Below are 18,917 nucleotides of genomic sequence, written 5' to 3'. Positions count from 1 at the left end.
AGAATGAAAAGAGGCTGAATGGAGGGAAAGATGGACGAAGGGGAGAACTCAGGACTTGTGATCAGGTAAGAATAATAGGACTTTCAGGTAACTTCACATTTATTACGTTTTCCTTAAAAAAAAAGGTGCTGTATTTCCAGGCAATCGGCCATACAGACCACACGTATATAAAAATGTAGAGTGCCCTCATTAGCATTGCTGTGGGGGAGCTTCCCATCTCCCCCCAACATGGGTCACAGTTGGAAAGAGTAGGGGAGATGTTGTGTCCATTTTGACCTGGTTTTCAGGCTGTGGAACTCTGTAAACTGGGAACGTGTCGGGGAAACCAAGATGGCGGTCACTGGACACAATGAGCCGTGCTGGAGTGTTGGCATATTGGGAAAGCCATCAAGTATTTTTCTCTATGTCCCCATGACCTCTTTCCCTCTTAGCGCCTAGGTAAAAGTCCCGTGGTGTTAATGGTTATCACAGATGGTGCTCATGGGATTCAAACTCGGTCCTTGTGCCAAACTTGGAGGTAGGTCAATTCTCTCCAGCTTTGGCCAGTGTGGTACCCTGCTTCGAGTACTTGGATCTTAAAGATCCAAGACTCTTGGGCCAGAACTAAGAGTCACACATGGGTCTCTTGAGTCCACTGCTCTGTCCTGTTCTAGAATTTTCTGCTTGGCTCTTTTCTGGTTATGAGCAATAGGGATCCCATGGGGGGGGGGGAAAGAAGAGGCCCTGAGGTCCACATTTTGACAGATTGCCTTGTTTGGAGAAATCAATCACGATTAGGTCTCCTGGTATGTGAATCTGTTCTTCTCCCCTGTCCCCCCCTGGAATCTCCATGTGGGGTACCGTGGAGGGCCGGCCTGCTGTCCAGCGTGGGCAATGCATGACAGAAATGGCCGAGGAGGTGTGGGGTGGTGGCTTTGGGAGATGCTCCGAGTGTTTTCTCCAGTCCAGGATGCCCATGGCAGCCACAGGGCCAGGTCAGTCTGCCACCTGTCAACTTGATTTCGTTGAGCGTGTGTAGGCTTGCACACGGTGGTGGCTGTGACAGGTACAGAGTTGTCATGTTCGTATCCCATCCCTTAGCTTCACCACCTCATCCAAGGCACTAGTATCAGGATGGGGAACACAGTGGCATTTCCGGACTGTTCTAGGCTATCATTACCCACAGGAGAGCTAATTTCTTTTTTTTTCCTCTGTCAGCTGTGGGGCTTGAACTCAGGACCTGGGCACTGTCCCTGAGCTTCTTTGCTCAAGAGCCGCACTCTATCACTTTGAGACACAGCTCTTCTGCTGGTTTTCCTGTGGAGATAAGACTCTCGTAGACTTTCCAGCCTGGGCTGACTTTGAACCATGGTCCTAGGTCTCAGCCTCCTGAGTAGCTAGGATCACAGATGACAGCCACTGGTGCCCAGCAGGTAGTTTCTTTTGATAATCAATGACAAACAAGTCTGGCATCTATTGTTTTATTTAAGTACTATCTTGACTTTTTTTTTTTGTTTTGGCATTTAGCGCCCCAGGAATATGCAGTGTACATAATTTTCCTTTTCCCTAGGAAATAAGACAGCCTCGGATTCCTTAATTTAACTGACACATGGCCTGATGCCATCCTTGTGGTGCTATTCTGGGGTTAAAGTGAACGAGATAGAGGTGACATTGTCTTAATGTCATTATTGTTTGGGCTCAGAGTTGCTCGGTCAGTATCCTGAGTACAGACGAGATCTTCTGACTTCTCACTTCTCTTGTTCTAAATAAATAGGATAAATAGCTTTAACAAGAGTGTTGTTTATGTCCACTTGAAGACTCGTGAATGGGGTGACACTCAGTCCACCAGTTGGAACAGGGTCTTCGGGGCCCCTGCTCCCCCCGCTTGTACACTAGTTGTGACCCCACATCCCTTCAAACTGTCTGTGGGAGTGAGTTCAAATGTAGCGTTTTCACGTTTCGCTGTGTTCTTTCTTGGTTTAGAGACGAGAAGGCAGCCCGGCTCTCTGCAGAGAGCCATCCTTGGGGGACTTTGCAATGAAGGTCGGGAATATTCAAGCCTCTTCTGCAAGTCGATCTCTTGGTACCGAAGGGCGAGGTGATGGGTTTGACCAGCCCAGTCATTTCTCGATGCTATCAGGGTGCTGTGCATCGATCCACTTCTTGGGAGTCTTGGAAACTTCTAGCTCGATTGCCAGGAGAATGGGTTTGGCTTAAAAAGAACAACCCGTGAGCACTGCAGGCAACTGCAGCCTGGCCTCCTCTGGAAAAAGCCCACATCCTGAGGCCATTGCGTGCAGCAGCAGCACATGAGAGGTTCACTGGTTTTCTTGTCTTTATTGGGGGGTGGGGGGCAGGAAGTGGAGTCTGGTGGTGGTGGGGGGGGGAGGAAGCAGCCTGGAGCATTTCTTCTCCAAAGAGGAAGAGGTGCTGGGTTCCGTGGCCGGTGAGGGTCTCCTCGGGGTTTGTACAGATCGCGCCCGTGTCTCAGATGGTCAGCGAGCTCTGGGACCGGCGATGGCTGCCCCGGCAGGAGTGCCGGCTCCCACCGCTCCGCTCCCTACAGTAACCTCTGGGGACCACAGTCCTGTCTGTCCCCAGGAGGTGCTCCCCGGAGCAGAGTGTACCCAAGCCGTCCCCCGGGCAGCTGTCATCCCTGCTGTACCGCTGCCCCAGCCCGGGAGGTCTGCTGCTCTTCGGGGTGCTGGTTCTTAAGTATTGCTCAGGGACAGGTGGCTCTGGACGAGGGGTGGGCTGATTCCCCGCCGGGGTCGGAGAAGGCCTCTGTTTGCTTTGCCAGTTCTGGATCGCCAGGTTCCTTTCGTTGGCGGGCAGCTGGTCGATTTTCTGAGCTCTTGAGATCAAGGACTTCCCCAAAGTGCCATGCAGAGACAGGATAAAGAACCTGGTAGGAAATAAAACATAAACAAAAGATGTTTTCTGGTGTCTCCTGGACTTCTGGAATCTCCACACTGAAAGGCACACAAACAGCGCAAGAAAGATCCAGGATCATCATCATCTTTATTTTGTTAGTCGTGAGGCTTGAACTCAGGGCCTGGGCACTGTCCCTGAGCTTTTTTTTTTGTTCAAGGTGAGTACTCAACCACTTTGAGCCACAGTGCTACTTCTGGTTTTCTGGTGGCTCATTGGAGATAAGAGTGTCATGGACTTTCCTGCCTGGGCTGGCTTTGAACCATGATCCTCAGCTCTCAGCCTCCTGAGTAGCTAGGATTATAGGTGTGAGCCACCAGTGCCTGGCTCCAAGACCTTCTTTACTGCCCTTGTGACTAGACGATTCTCAGATCTAAGCCAGTACCTCTAGTGAGCAGGAATAACACAACAAACTCCACTAGCCAACTGTCTTGGATACTCGTAACACAGTCCTGCAGTCTCCATATGGCTGGCCACATGGGGATGTTTTGATCAATGATGGATAGCATATGCAGTGAGTGAGTGGTCTCTTAAGCTTATGAGGACGCAGTCACCTTAATCGATGTAAGAAGCCTCTTTGGTGTTTGCTGGGATCCGCTAGTGATGCCTGGCTCACAGCGTCTCTCCCTGTGTGGCAGTACACTGGACAACAAATATCTCTGTTTCTGGTGTTCCCTGGATACAGATGAAGACACCAGACCTTACTCTCTCTCCTGGGACTTCAGCTGTCCCCATGAATAAAAGGGACCCGACTCTCGGCTGATGGGAAGAGCCATGTGCAGGTAAGGTGAGCGCCATGAAACTTGTGGCTGAGTGGTGGGCAGGAGGAATGGGTTTGGCTAAGGAAGCCAAATGATCTGATGCGTCGGGAGGCGTCTGCAATGACTGTGCTGGGCATTGCAAAGCGGCCGTTTCATGTAAGATGCTCCCTTTCGGGGGAGAGGCGGGAGCGGGGGCAGAAGTGCTTCCTTCCATTGTCTGTGCATCAGCACGCCTCTTCTGCGTGGGAGAGGCGGGGCCTCGTGGCTCCCATTTCACAGAGGTCCCTGCTGAGGCAGGAGACTCGGTCACAGTGTCGCCCGGTGGCTCACCGGGGACCCGAGTCCATGTTATTTGTCCCACCCCCTGTCCATTATTTCTTTCTGTCCCTGCAAAAAAAAAAAATAGACTCGGGGGTCCCATCCAAAACCCAATCACAGCAGGTGCCCGCGGCTCAAGCTTGGGACAGGGAGATGAGAGAGGCTCATCGTTCAAGGCCATCCTTCCCCATCTCAACAGAAAAAGCTGGGCATAATGACACATTCCTGTATCCCACCTAGCTAGAGCAGGAAGTAGCAACTAGGAGACTCCTAGGTCAGCCTGATCCAGGTAAAAAGGCCTTATTTATTTTCTGTTGGTCGTGGGGCTTGAACTTGGGCCTGAACACTGTTCCTGAGCTCTTTTGCTCAAGGCAAGTGGCTTTACCACTTTGAACCACAGCACACTTCCGGTTTTCTGGTGCTTCATTGGAGGTAAGAGTCTCCTGGACTTTCCTGCCCAGGCTGGCTTTGAACCATGATCTTCAGATCTCAGCCTCTTGAGGAGCTAGGATGACAGGCGTGAGCCACCTTATTAAAAAAAAAAAAGAGCAGAAAGGGGCAGGAAGCAGGATCACAGATTCAGGCAGCTGGGGGGGTTTGGGGGGGGAGCGGGCGCCAGGACTGACCTCGGGAGAAGAGCCACGGCTGGCGTGAGGATGCAGACGAGGTAGAATGTGGGGTCCGAGAGCTGCCTTTCCATCACCCAGTAGGGGTTGGTGGGGCTGTTGCAGGTGACGCAGGTGGCGTTGTACACGAGGGACACAACGAAGTACATCAGGAAGCTGCCCACGAGGACGAGCCAGTGGATGGCGGTCTGCCAGGAGAAGATAACAGTGGAAGGTTGGGATCTGGGCAGCAAAGTCACAGTTTGGGGCTAACTTACCCCCAACTTAGGGTCACATGGCTACTGGGATAACTTTACACCTCTTGGAGATCACACACATACACACACACACACACACACACAGAGACTCCAGGCGGGCGAGCCATTTAGTGGGGGTTGCTGTAAAGCAAACATCCACGTGGCTACTAGTGAGCTGGACGGTGACAATCTAGTCCACAATCCAGCTCAGAGACAGCTATGAAGCAGCGACTGGAATTCTGTGTACCAAGGCTGGAAGCGTGGCTCAGCAGGAAAGTGCCTGCCCAGTAGTTTGCAAGGCCTTGAGTTCAAACCCAAGAAACACGCACACATACATACATGTATGTACACATTCATTCTTCCCCTCCCCCGCCCCCTCTACCCAGGGATAACAGCTCAGCTGCACCTCTAAAGGAGGTAGGTTCTTTTCTTTCTAGAGAATAACAGAAATCATCAGTAATTCTTGGGGTACCTGGTACAGAGTGGCTGTTTGGGCTAGGAATACAGATAGATCACCTCCCCACCCTCCACTTTTTTGTTTTTGGTGCCTGTCCTGGGGCTTGAACACAGGCCTGAGTGTTATCTCTAAGCTTCTTTTTTTTTTTGTCGGTTGTGGGGCTTGAACACTGGGCTTGGGTGCTGTCCCTCAGCTCTTCAGCTCAAGGCCAGCGCTCTACCACTTGAGCTACAGCACCACTTCCGGTTTTCTGGTGGTTTATTGGAGATAGGAGTCTCACGGTCTCTCCTGCCCGGGCTGGCTTTGAACTGCGATCCTCAGATCTCAGCCTCCTGAGTAGCTAGGATTACAGGCGTGAGCCACCAGCACCCGGCTTCCCTAAGCTTCTTTGGCTCAAGGCTAGAGCTCTACCACTTGAGCCACAACACCACTTCTGTTTTTTTTTTTTCTGAGTAGTTTATTGGAGATAAGAGTCTCATGGTGCTGGGTGCCAATGGCTCATGCCTGTCATTCTAGCTATTCAGGAGGCTGAGATCTGAGGATCACAATTCAAAGCCAGCCCAGGCAGCAAAGTCCATGAGACTTATCTCCAACGAACCAGAAGTGGTGCTGTGACTCAAAGTGGTAGAGCTCTAGCCTTGAACAAAAGAGCTCAGGGCAGTGCCCGGGCCCTGACTTCAAGCTCCATGGTGGACAAAAAGAAATAAAAGAGTGTCATGGACTTTCCTGCCTGGGCTGGCTTTGGTGATCTTTAGATCTCAGCCTCCTTAGAAGCTAGGATTACAGGTGTGAGCCACCAGTGCCCAGCTTCAGTACCCTTCTGCCACAGATGGTTACATGCTTTGAGAAACAGATGGTTATGTGCTTTAAGTGGCCAAAGCTGGAGAATCTTCAGTCTCAAAACCCACATAGTCCATAATTGAGGCCTGATAGCGCTTGGTGTGGCATTTTGAAAGGTTAAGAGAGAACAATGGATTAACTCTACTACAGGAGTCTTATCTCTAGCCCTTTTTGCTCTGGTTCTCTAAGAGATTAGGGTCTTTGCTTTCTTTCTTTTTTTTGCCGGGCTGGCCTGGAACACAATCCCCCTATTTATACTGGAATGACCATGACACCCCTATTGATACAGGTCAGGGGAGTGACTGTGGGTTCCATAGCCATCCAACAGGACGTTCATTCAAGTCCATCCTGGTTCACAGAGGGGCTCCGCTACCCTTACCCACGTCCTCATCTCCATGGCCTGGTGTAGGAGGATTGTGGTGAGCGAGATGGTGTTGACCGGAGTCCCGAAGGTGAAGACGTCGATGTCAGAGTCTCGGTAGGTCTGAAAAGGAGCCAGTGGGCGTCACCACTTGTGCCTCGGGAGTCGGGTGCAGCCTTTGGGAAGGGCAGGGGTCACGGAGGGAGGGGGAATGGGACGAGAAGGGGCTATGTGCACCCCCTGGGGAACAACCAAGAGGAGAGATGAGTGGAGAGGAAGAAATGGCCGGGAGGAAGCATGATGAAGGTGGTAAACCCATGCTGTAGAAAGATGGAATGAAAAAGGTACCAGACGCACGACTGACTTACGGGTATAGGCCAACTAGTAAATGTGAGGCCTCTTGAGTTCCAGCACCAAGTACCATCTCCCCCCAAACCCCCCTCAAACAAACCAGGGACATTGAAAACCAGGAGAGCTAGCTCCAACCTGTCAATCCTAGCTAGCTGGGAGGCAGAGATGGACAGCTGCTGGTTCTAGGCCAGCCTGGACATGAACAGTCATGAATAGCGTGGATTACTAGCTGGGTGCTGTAGCGCACATCTGTGGTCCCCGATGAGTTAAGGAAACACAAATGGGAGGATCGCGGTCCAGGCCATCAAGCATGATCCAACAAGGGCTGGTAGAATAGCTCAAGAGGTAGAGTGCCTGCCCAGCGAGTACTCAGTACCACCAGAAAAGGAAAAAAAGGAAAGAAGATTTCCCAAGCCTCTGCCAGTCACCAGGCTAATAGCCGAGGATTCTTCAAGGACGAGGAAGCTGAAGCACTAGTAGGAGCAAAGACAAAGCCGGAGACCACAGACGAGAGGTTAGCAGCTGAACCCGCACAGAGCCAGCACGAGGGAGTGCGCTGCAGGTAAAGTCAGAACTGGGGTTGGACGTGGTGGCTTTGGAGAAATCCTCAACTGGCCTTGTGTGGGGGTGCTGAGTGTGTGTCCCTGCAAAAGACAAAGCAGGAAGCAGCAAACATACGTGCGTGTGTGTGTGTGTGCATGTGTGCGTGTGTGTGTGTGTGCGTGTGTGTGTGTGTGTGTGTGTGTGTGCGTGCGTGTGTGTGTGTGTGTGTGTGTGTGTGTGTGGACTGGCCAGGGAGGGTGCTGCCAGCCAGGAAATCTGAACAAAACAGATGATGTCTGTCTCTCCCACCATGTTTTTAGCTGCAAAATGACAGGAGCTCAGCAGCGCCGTAAGCAAGCTCTGTGGCTGAAAGTCCCCACGTCCTGTCTGGGAAGACCAGAGGAATCCTATGGCTTGTAAATCCTGTTTCAAGTGGGGATTCAAGGCAGGTGAGCTGGGTAGCCTCTCTTCTCCACAACTGCTGTTTAAGACAACTAGTATTCCCTTGGTAGCAAAAACTTAACTGCTGGAACACCTGTAGCTTTGACCCCTGGAGCCCAAATCCATGCACAAATCGAGGGTTCTCAATTCTCATTCCACCAGCAATCAAACAGTAAATGCCTTAAAGAAACGCAATGGGAGACAGAGAGGAATAGTGGGGACTGAGGTAAATTAGACAACATGGGTAAATCTGCCTGCCTACGGGCCCACTTTGGTTTTTTTTTTTTTGCTAGGAAGAGAAAAACGATCGGCTTCATGACAGTGACGGCCTTTGGTTTTTGGAAGAGCCACCAGAGAGGAAAGTACGTGGGGGAAAGTGTTTTGGTTCCTCAGGTGCTGTGGGTAGGCTGGTCTGGAGTTTCACGTCACCAGAGCCAGCTGGGACCTGGGACTTACCAGGTAAGGGATGAAGAAGCAGGCGAGGCTCTGGTAGAATGCATCCACCATGGAGATCCAGAAGGTCGCCAGGTTGTAGCACTGCGAGGAAGCACATGCCCAGGTGTGGGTGGGTGCTGGATGGGTCATTTGCAATGCCCGCAGCTTAGCCAGAGGGTGGAGTGAGGAAGAGCACGTGTGTGTGTGTGTGTGTGTGTGTGTGTGTGTGTGTGTATAGGTGGTGATCAAGTCCCAGGCCTGCCCCACACTGTGTGACCTTGAGAAAAATGACTGAACTTTCTAAGAATGGCTTGTTGTTGTTGGTCGTGGGGCTTGAACTCAGGGCCTGGGCGCTGTCCCTCAGCTCTTCAGCTCAAGGCAAGTGCTCCCTCACTTGAACCACAGCACCATTTTCGGTTTTCTGGTGGTTAATGGGAAATAAGAGTCTCACAGACTTCCCTGCCTGGGCTGGCTTTGAACTGTGATCCTCAGATCTCAGCCTGCTGAGTAGCTAGGATGACAGGTGTGAGCCACTGGTGCCTGGCTTGCTTTTTTTTTTTTTTGCACACAATTGTGGATAAAAAGAGCAGGTGGGTCACAACTGTCATCCTAGCTACTCAGTAGACGGAGATCTGAGGATCCTAGTTCAAAGACAGTCTGGGTAGGAAAACCTATGAAATTCTTCAAGGGGTAGAGCATCAGCCTTGAGCTAAAAAGCTTAGGGACAGTGCCTAAGCCCTGGGTACAAGTCCTTGTACTGGCATTTAAAAAAACATGTAGATTAAAAAGAAACCTCTTTCTTTCCTTGCAGGAGATTCAAGAAGAGGACTTAGATGCCATTGTTCCTTGTATCCAGAAAGTTCTGTCATGGATGACGGCTCATCCATCAGCTCTGTAGCTAAGACTAGTGCAAACTCGGTACAGGCCGAGATTCTACAGTTAGCTCGGCGTCTGGAAGGGAGAGGCCGGCCAAGGCCGGGCCCGTGGGATTCCAGGAGGGAGAACTCAGCCGCTTTAGACCCCATCTCCCATCAGGCCTGCCTTTCCGCCTTGCTGTGTCCCCTGCAGCCCTTGCCAGGGTGAAATGATGATCCACCTAGGGTGAACGGCCGGGCGCTGTGTGGTCGCTTTCTGTTCCTGCCTGTGGCCTTCGGCCTGGATTAATGCTGGGCCCTCCCAGGTCTGGCCTGTGCCTCTCTCATCCGGGCTGTCAAGGGGCCGAGCCCTCGGACACTTCCCTCCAAAGAGCCGCGGCCCCCTCTCCTCTGGCAAGCGGGAGCAACTATCGATGCCCTCCAGGTTGCCTGGGAGAGTTCTAGAAATTCACCTGATGGCTTTTACAGTTCCCACAAGAGCAAGTTGAATCTCTCTGGCCGCTCACTTCTTCCCTCCATGAGCATGTCCGGCAGGGGCGAAGCCGCGGGACCCCCTCCCCAAACTCTGAACACACGGGGCTGCCCTGATCTCGGAATATCAGCCCCCACAGATGTGAGCCAAACGAAACGTCTTTCTCTCTCTCTTACCCAGCTCCAGGTATTCATAGAAACAAAAATCAAGCCAGGCACTGGTGGCTCACGCCTGTCATCCTAGCTACTCAGGAGGCTGAGATCTGAGGATCGACGTTGAAAGCCAGCCTGGGCAGGAAAGTCCATGAGACTCTTATCGCCAATGAACCACCAGAAAACTGTCCATGCTGGTGGGGTAGTTGTGGAGGTGGGAGGGAAGGGGTGGTAGGGGGAAAACAAGGGAGGAGGCAACCATGTCCAATAGGAAATGTACTCATTACCTTGCTCATGTAACTGTGACCCCTCTGTACAGCATGTTTACACTAAAAAATGTACAAAAAAACCCCTGTACATAGAGCTGTGGCTCAAAGTGGTAAAGCAACAACTTTGAGCCAAAAAGCTCAGGGACGGCGCCCAGGCCCTGAGTTCAAGCCCCATGACCAACCATAAAATACAGAAAACAGACTAGTAACTGGGCCTCGAGTGTGTAATTGCTGTACTTGCAGACATGGGAAGAGTTATTCAGAGCCACACGGGCGCTGAAGCAGCAGCTCAGTGGCCACAAGGCAGGGTTTCCCGGCCTCCAGGGAGGTTCGGAGGCCAGGGTGATGCGGGGCTACCCTGTCCCCTCCCCACCCCCGGAACCCCACGTACCTCGGAGTTCTGGCCACTCTTGTAGAGTTCGGGCAACGCCAGGAGTGTTTCGGCAGAGACGTCTTTGTCGAGGATTCCAAAGATGATGGGGGGCAGGGAGGTGAAGAAGAGGTTGAAGAAGATCAGCTGCCAGTAATCGATCAAGGTGGAGCCGGAGAAGCCGCAGAAGAACTGGTACCAGAAGAGCAGATTGACGTAGCACTGCGGGCAGAGCGGGGTGGGTGAGAGGCCCCTCCGGGCCAAGACTACTTCTGTCCTCCACCCTGAGCTTTGGGGGTACACAGGGAGCCCTGTGGGCAGAGCGGGGTGGGTGAGAGGCCCCTCCGGGCCCAAGACTACTTCTGTCCTCCACCCTGAGCTTTGGGGGTACACAGGGAGCCCTGCGGGCAGAGCGGGGTGGGTGAGAGGCCCCTCCGGGCCCAAGACTACTTCTGTCCTTCACCCTGAGCTTTGGGGGTACACAGGGAGCCCAGCAAGGCCAGCAAACGAATGCAAGTTAAGTCCACTGAGGGGGGGGGAGGAAGGGAGGGAGGGAGGGAGAGAGGAGACCTGATTTTCAATCCACAGAGTGTCAGGCCACCTGTTCAAGTCTTTTTGGACATCATTTTGTCACCGGGCTTTTTTGGCGGTGGTTTATTGGAGATCAGAGTCTCATGGACTCCCTGGGCTGGCTTCGAACCCTGATCTTGATCTCAGCCTCCTGAGTAGCTAGGATTACAGGCATGAGCCACTGGCGCCTGGCTTTGCTTTTTGTTTTTTGGGTAGGGTCTCAGTGTATGCCTGGGCCAGTCTGGAACATGTTCCCCCTTTTGCGCTCCCAGAGCGGATACGACAGGCGTACACCACCTCACCCAGCTGTTGTAGGAGGCTGAGATTGGGTCTCATGAACCTCTCATCTGAGCAGGCTTTCAATCTCTACCTCCGGAGTAGCTAGCCTCACAGACAGCAGCCACTGTGCCCGGTTCTAAGTTCTTTTTCTAGTGCACACCAGTGAGATTCTTCTAAGCACCTGACACCTGCACAGAAGAAAATACTTCTTTCCTGGGGGGGGGGGAGTGAAAACCCTCCTCCTCCTCCTCTTCCTCCATCCTCCTCCTCTATGGAGTGAGGAATGAATTCATGGTTCACATCCGAGCGCAGGCAGGATCTTCATCTGCTCTGAAATTCGTTTCTTTCCAGTGTGCAAAGTCGACGCTGCCCACGCGCCGGTGGTCGATACGGCAGCCACGTGTCAGCGTCACCGCTGAGGTTTTGAGCCTGGCGTCAGGCTGGACAGAGCAATCACGGAAGCTGTGACCGCGCGGCTGCTGGAGCTGTGTCCTTCCCGGATTCACCAGTGCCATGCAGGACAGAGGCCGTGGACGATCCAGATTCGGATAGTAAGCACGCGGGCTTTGGCTTGTTTGCATCGACTGGCTGAGCAAAAATGACTGACTGTGCGGTTGATGGGGGTCCACGTTACTATTTGTGGGGGGACAGCTGTTTACGTACATGTGCACGGAACTTATAGGAAGGCTCGCTTCCCAGCCAGGCCCACCGAGTCACAGAGCACTAACAGCAAGAGGAGAAGCGCTCTCTGTGGCGTGGCCTTGGCTAATGTCTCTGTTCCAGCACGCTCGAGTGTCAACCTCCCTTTTTTCCTTAGGCAAAGAGGAATCATCTTGTATTTGGAGATTCCTGGTTGGAGGTGTGTGTATTAAATATACAGATCCTTGAGGTAAGGAACGGAGAACTGAGCAACTCTATGCTAACATACCCACTGCTGCTCACCACCAGCTATTTTTTTCATTGTTGTTGTTGGTCATGGGGCTTGAACTCTAGGCCTGGGCGCTGTCCCTCAGCTCTTCAGCTCAAGACTAGCGCTCTACCACTTGAGCCACAAGGCCATTTCTGGCTTTTTCTGCTCATATGGTACTGAGGAATCGAACCCAGGGCCTCAGGCATGCAAGGCAAGCGCTCTACCACTGAGCCACCTTCCCAGCCCTCACCACCAACTATTTTAAGCAAGCGCTCTGCCAGGTTTTCTTTGTGTCTTTTTGATTACAGGTCTTGGGGCTTGAATTCAGGACCTGGGCGCTGTCCCCGAGCTGCTTTTGCTCAAGGCTAACACTCTACCTCTTGAGTTACAGCTCTGTATCTAGCTTCTTTGGGATAATGTATTAGAGATAAGAGTCTCATGGACTTTTCTGCCCAGGCTGGCTTGGAACCGCGATCCTCAGATCTCAGCCTCCTGAGCAGCTGGGATTATAGGCGGGAGCCACCAGTCGGTTCTAATGCTTGCCTTGGCTTGCAGCTTTTAGGGACTCTGTGCCAGGGCGGGAGGCGGCCCAGGGCTACTGACCACGTTCTTGTAGAAGTAGTAGACCACCATCCGGGCCAGGCGCGAGTAGCACCAGTGTCCGTGCACCAGCAAGAGCTTCTTCAGGTGCCTGAAGCGGGAAATGGCGAAGTCGCTGGACATAACGGCCTGCCGGGGAGAACAGAAACAAACGCTTCCACTCAGCTACTACTCAAACTGGGGCCCCCTCTGCCCTCCCCCCCGTGCCCCCCACCCCGAGACCAACGGGACCAGGGATGGCGGGACAGCCATCTGAGGTGTGTCTTCTCCCACTGGAATTCATATTAAGATCCAGTTGGTATTAAGAATTCTGAGGTCGCTGGTGGCTCACGCCTGTCATCCTAGCTACTCAGGAGGCTGAGATCTGAGGATCGAAGTTCAAGGCCAGACTGGGCAGGAAAGTCTGTGAGACTCTTATCTCCAATGAACCACCAGAAGACCGGAAGTGGCGCTGTGGCTCAAGTGGTAGAGCGCTTACCTTGAGCTGAAGAGCTCAGGGACAGTGCCCAGGCCCAGAGTTCAAGACTCATGACTGACAGAAAAACAAAAGAGATCAACATAGAAGTGTGTGTGTATGTGTGTGTGCACACGCATGTACGGGTACTAAGGCTCGAATATAGGGCCTTGCAACCTCATTTGGCATTTTCTTTCAAGACTAGTGTCCTACCAGTGGAGCCATGTCTCCACGTGTATTATTTTTAATTAATCATCATCATTACTGTTATTGTTGTCCATTGTGGGCTTGAACTCAGGGCCTGGGTGCTCTCTCTGAGCTCTTTTTTTGCTCAAGCCTAGTGCTCTATGGCTGTGAGCCCCAGCGCCACTTCTGGTTTGCTGGTGGTTCATTGGAGATGAAAGTCCCATGGACTTTTGTCCGGCCTGGCTTTGAACCGCCATCTTCAGATCTCAGACTCCTGAGTAGCTAGGGACAAGAGGCATGAGCCACCGGCGCCCGGCTCGCTCTGGTCATTTGTAGGGGGAAGCAAGGGTAATAGTGTAGGTGACTATGTGCGTTCCAAACTGGCTTTTGAGTAGCTGAGGTCCAGCCTGAGAAATCCACCGTGCAGCCTTGCCGTCCAGTCTAAATAGAAACGGAAGAGGGTTTTCCGGGTCCTCGTATCTGTCATGGTTTAGGAAGGGCAGCTTTGGATGTGTGTGAGGCTCTGGGAGGGGTGGGGACAGGACCCCCAGAGGGAAAGGTGGCTCCAGGTACTGCGGGCAAGCGTCAACTCTCCAGAGGAGGAGGGAGAGCGGGGAAGAAGCCGGCGCAGCTGGAGCACGCGGTACCTGCATGCCTTCCTGTCCTGATATCCCGACGCCAACATCCGCGGCTTGAATCATGCTGACGTCGTTCGCTCCGTCACCTGAAAGGAGAGAGGTAGGTCACTCATCCAACGGCCCGGTGACAATCACAAGGCTCTGAAGTGTCCCCAAGTGTCCAAGCCTCTATCCCGGGATAGAGGAATAGTCCCCCAGGAGGTTAGCTGTAGTTTTTGGCCCGTAGGAAGTGTCTTCTTCTATGCCCAGGAAACCCTACTTTTCCTTTTTTTACCCCTGACCCAACATGTTTTATCTGGTGTCTGTTTTTTCTGGACACAGAATTGAGGATTAGGAAAGCACCAGACGGTCCCTAATAGTTCACAAAGAAGCCTTTGCAGATGCTGGAAAGATCTGTATGAAAGTACCCATGGAGAATTACAGCAGAGGCTCGGGGAAGGGTAATCCTTCTAGAGAAGGAACACAGGAGAACTGGAATTCAGCTCTTCTTGATTCTAGAGCCCACAGAACGTCCTCAACACAGTCTAACTTGAAATGCTGGCCACGTCCCAACAATCGGAAAGTGAGGAGAACCAACTCATGGGAGACACTCTGAACGAGGGCTAAGCAGCCTTGCTTCTGCATTGAAGGAAATGAGTGTGACCTTGTTCATTGAGAAACATTCGGTACACAGCCCCTCCGCCCCAACCTTTCTGGGGCTTGAACTCAGGGCCTGGGCGCTGTCCCTGAGCTGCTTTTGCTCAAGGCTAGCGCTCTACCGCTTTGCGCCACAGCGCCACTTCTGGTGGTTACTTAGAGATAAGAGCCTCAATGACTTTCCTGCCTGGGCTGGCTTTGAACCATGATCCTCAGATCTCAGCCTCCTGAGTAGCTAGGATGACAGGCGTGAGCCACTGGCACCCAGCAGTTACAGTTTTTATGCAATCAAATAGTTTCTGGAGGCCTGAGGTAAGGCTGTAGATAGTCACACACACACGCACACACACACACGCACGCACACGCACACACAACCATACAGTTGTTTTTGGAGCAAGAGTCTCACTAGCCTAGGCTAGCTTTGAACTCTCCATCTTCTTGTTTTCACCTCCTGAGTCTGCGCTCTCTCGCCCAGTTGGATCTCATTTGAAATGCTAGCAGAGAAATTGTCTTTCCATGCCTCTCTAGGGAGAAGGTGCCATCTGGAGAAATGTGGGCCAAGGAAGAAAGTCCACCCTTCTCTGTTGGACGTGTTCCCCGACACCCAGCGGACAGGCAAGATATGGGCAGTGTTGAGCCCTGGAGACTAGGTTTTTCCTGTACATGCATAACGATAACAATGAATTATGCATTCTAGGTTACAATCAATTGTTATAATAAAAATAGCTAATTTCATTTACGTTTAAAAATCAGGCACAACAAAAGATGACCTACATTCGCTAATAGGAGAAGGTGATGGTTCAAAACATGCTATCGTCGAAGTTATTTAAAACCCATGAACTGAGCCAGGCTCACTGAGCCGGTGGCTCACGCCTGTCATCCTAGTTACTCATGAGGCTGAGATCTGAGGATCACAGTTCAAAGCCAGCCCGGACAAGAAAGTCAAGTGAGACTCTTATCTCCAATTAACTATGGCCCTCTCCCCCAAAAATACTGGAAGGAGCTGTGGCTCACGTGGTAGTGTGCAAAAGCTCCAGGAGAGCACCCAGGCCCTGAATTTAAGCCCAGGACTGGCACAAAGCAAGCACACACAAAACCCTACAAATGGTTTCTTTGTAGAGTTTTCTCTATCACTTTTAGGGCCTTAGTTGACTGTAGGTATAACTGAGGCGGGGAGAAGGGAAGTAAAGGGGGAGGGGCGTGTCGCGTGAAGTTTGTTTCCTGCGTATTTTGGTTCATCAGATGGGAAGCATCCAGTGTGACTGACCAGAGACCACACAATAAAGCAGCTCTGGACCTCTTACTCTAGTACAAGAGATAAGCGGCCCACGGACTTTTCCTGCCCAGGCTGGCTTTGAACTGCGATCCTCAGATCTCAGCCTCCTGAGTAGCTAGGATGACAGGCGTGAGCCCCCAGCGCTGACCTGGCTGCAGTTTTCTGCTTTAAAAAAAAATATTTGAATCTCCTTACCAGCCTTCAACCCTCAGAAGCACATGGACTCTGTGGGCCCCTATGATCATCTCAGAGGGGAAGAAGTATCTACCCAGAGCCAGCTGTGGGTACGTCTTGCTGCTGGCAAAGTGACCAGCTTGGTTGCATGCTCTCATTCGAGACCTTCATGCTCCTGAGTTTTCTTTGGCCAACCTGCCAATTTCAAGAGCTTGGGTTTCACCTTTGCTGGGCCTGTGCTTCATCTGTAATGTCTGGGCTGCCATCCTGAGCTTGTGATTACGAAGGCAAGGGTTCCCCCACCCCCCAACATGTCAGCCCCGCCAGCCGCACCTATAGACAGCGTCATGACGCCACAGTGGTCCCGCACCAGCTTGACCATCATGCTTTTCTGCAGTGGCGTGCAACGGCAGCACAGGACAGACCGGCAATACTGGGTCAACTCCAGAAACTTCTTCTCCAGGTTCCCCTGGAAAATGACGTTCAGCGTCTTCCCGTCCACGACCAGTCCAGCTTGGGGAAGCATAGCACCCGGGGCGGCAGCAGCAGCAGCAGCGGTGGATGAGGTCTCAGCAGGTGGCTGCGATGGTTCCTGCAATTGCTTCACCTCTTCCAGTGCGCAGGAGAGGATGGACTCACAGGTTTCCTAGCGAGAGGCCGATATCACAGGGGATTAGTAAGTCATGGTGGATTAACAGCCTTCTAAATGGCTGCTGAAGGGTTTTTTACGGAGGTGGTGTTCCATTCTCTCTGGTTTGTTACGTTCCGCTGCAGCATCTGAAACAGCATCAAAGCCATATTAATCTGGTACCCAAACCGGACATCCTGCTGGCCAACAGAAACAGCAATAGCTCAGTGTAGCTGGCGCGGGATACAGGTCATCATGAAACAGGAAGTGGTCATAATGTGCTGGTAGAAAATCACCATATTTTATGCAGGCTTGTACCTCTTTTCTTTTCTCTTTTTGGTGTGTGTGTGTACCAGTCCTGGGGCTTGAACTCAGGCCCTGAGTGCTATTCCTGAGTTACTTTTGTTCAAAGCTAGTGCTCGATCGCTTGAGCCACACAACTCAAATGATTCTTTTTGGTGATTAATTGGAGATAGAGTCTCGTGGACTTTCTTGGCTGGGCTGGCTTTGAACCAAGTGAGAGCCTCAGATCTCAGCCTCCTGAGTAGCTAGGATGACAGGCTCACTCTGTTTATTTTTCTCCCAGCCCCTTACATCACCACCACCACCACCAGGTAAGACTATTCGATGCCCATTCAGGTTTGCCGAGGGCTCCCTCTTCTGAATTCTCTGGAAAGCCGAGCACCTTTGCAAAGTGAATTTCCTTCCCATGCAGGGCGGGCTGGCATCAGTATTAGCACAGAAATCAAACACCGAAGTGAGCCGCAAATGATGTTCTTTCCTTCCCACAGTATAACCGTAAAAGCGAGAGTCGTCCCGGAGATTATTTTCAATTTGCAAAATTCATACGTTAAATCTAGAATAAAGGAGTCTTCTAAGGGGCCTGGGGCATTTTTAATTACACACACACACACACACACACACACACACACACACACACACCCTCACAAATAGGTATCTAGAGGTTTCTTCATGGAATAAAATCCAAATATAAACCTCCTCATATTTCTAGATTAATATCCAGATTAGCCGATTCATGGAGATCTGGCTTCCCTTCTCCACCTTCTTCCCATCCTTCCCCCAGCTCCTCCCCATCCTTTCCCCCTACCTCCTCCCCAACCTTTCCCCACCTCCTCCCCATCCTTTCCCCCCACCTCTTCCCCAACGCCCTCGGTGCTCAGGTTGCCCCCTGCTGGCCACCAGCACCACTGCACTTTCCTTCTCAACACGTCTTACTGCCGTGAGGAATTCGGGCTGCAAGGTGGCCAGTGTGGAATTTGGCTTCTCTCTTCCCCAATCCCATCCCAGCCTACCAGCCTCGCGCATCCCCTTCCTCCTTTAGGGGTCCAACTCGGACACAACGGGGGCTGCGGTTGTGGTTTGAGGCTTAGATTCATTTCACGGGGAGCGTCAGTATGGTGGGATGTGATTAGCACCATCAGCTGGACAGCGGGGTTCTAGACCTGAGTCTGTTGGAAGCCAGCAGATGGGGCCGGGCCTGGTGGGGCACACCTGTAATCTCAGCACGCTAAAACCCAAGGTGGTGTGGCGGTGAGGGCGGAGCTGGGAAAGGGACTAAGCCTGTGTGTGCCCCAACACACCCACGGCCGGGTCTCCCGCGGGGCCTGGAACTTGAACCCGGGGCTCACCTGGCTCTCGGTGTTAATGGTGTACACCGTGTCCGTCTGATCCAGGAGTCGGCAGGCGTGCGCGATGTTCACCGCCGTCTCCTGCTTGTCTCCTGTCAGGACCCAGAGGTGCAGCCCCGCCTCCCGCAGGGCAGCGATGGTGTCGGGGACCCCGTCCTGCAGCCGGTCCTCGATCCCCGTGGCTCCTGGAGGGACCAGAGGTGATCTTCCATACATGAGCACCCCCCGCCCCAGGCCAGCACTGAAGGAGGGAGCACCCTGCCTTCCCGGAGCTCACAGGCCCTCAGGGAAGGATCCTGATGGAGCTTCATGCTCAGAAAGGCCACGGGTGACGCATGCACACCTCTCACCGCCGGGGAGAGCAACTGCAGCTAGGCTGGCACCATGAGGCCCGAGAAAGACACAGGGAGGGGGGAGAGATGGGAGAAAAGGGGGAGAAGGGAAACAGAAGGGGAGAGGGAGAGCAGAAGGAGAGGGGGGAGAGAGGGAAAGAAAGCTGC

The 18,917-nt window shown here is 52.5% G+C and overlaps 1 protein-coding gene across 1 annotated transcript in view; it reads right to left on the bottom strand.

The window, feature by feature from the left end:
• Positions 1 to 1,857: 1,857 nt before the first annotated feature.
• Positions 1,858 to 18,917, bottom strand: part of Atp10b (ATPase, class V, type 10B) — a 132,714-nt gene continuing 115,654 nt past the window's right edge. Inside the window, exons 16-24 of the mRNA XM_013028609.1 lie at positions 18,418 to 18,602; positions 16,474 to 16,786; positions 14,064 to 14,140; positions 12,780 to 12,905; positions 10,439 to 10,639; positions 8,301 to 8,381; positions 6,528 to 6,632; positions 4,616 to 4,803; positions 1,858 to 2,884 (exon numbers count right to left, since the gene is read on the bottom strand). Coding sequence (XP_012884063.1) covers positions 2,467 to 2,884; positions 4,616 to 4,803; positions 6,528 to 6,632; positions 8,301 to 8,381; positions 10,439 to 10,639; positions 12,780 to 12,905; positions 14,064 to 14,140; positions 16,474 to 16,786; positions 18,418 to 18,602 — 1,694 coding nt within the window. The 3' untranslated portion in view covers positions 1,858 to 2,466. The remainder of the gene's footprint in view (positions 2,885 to 4,615; positions 4,804 to 6,527; positions 6,633 to 8,300; positions 8,382 to 10,438; positions 10,640 to 12,779; positions 12,906 to 14,063; positions 14,141 to 16,473; positions 16,787 to 18,417; positions 18,603 to 18,917) is intronic.

Source organism: Dipodomys ordii, unplaced genomic scaffold (assembly GCF_000151885.1).
Source record: "Dipodomys ordii isolate 6190 unplaced genomic scaffold, Dord_2.0 Scaffold112, whole genome shotgun sequence".
NCBI lineage: Eukaryota > Metazoa > Chordata > Mammalia > Rodentia > Heteromyidae > Dipodomys > Dipodomys ordii.
This window is presented reverse-complemented; position numbering and strand designations above follow the sequence as displayed.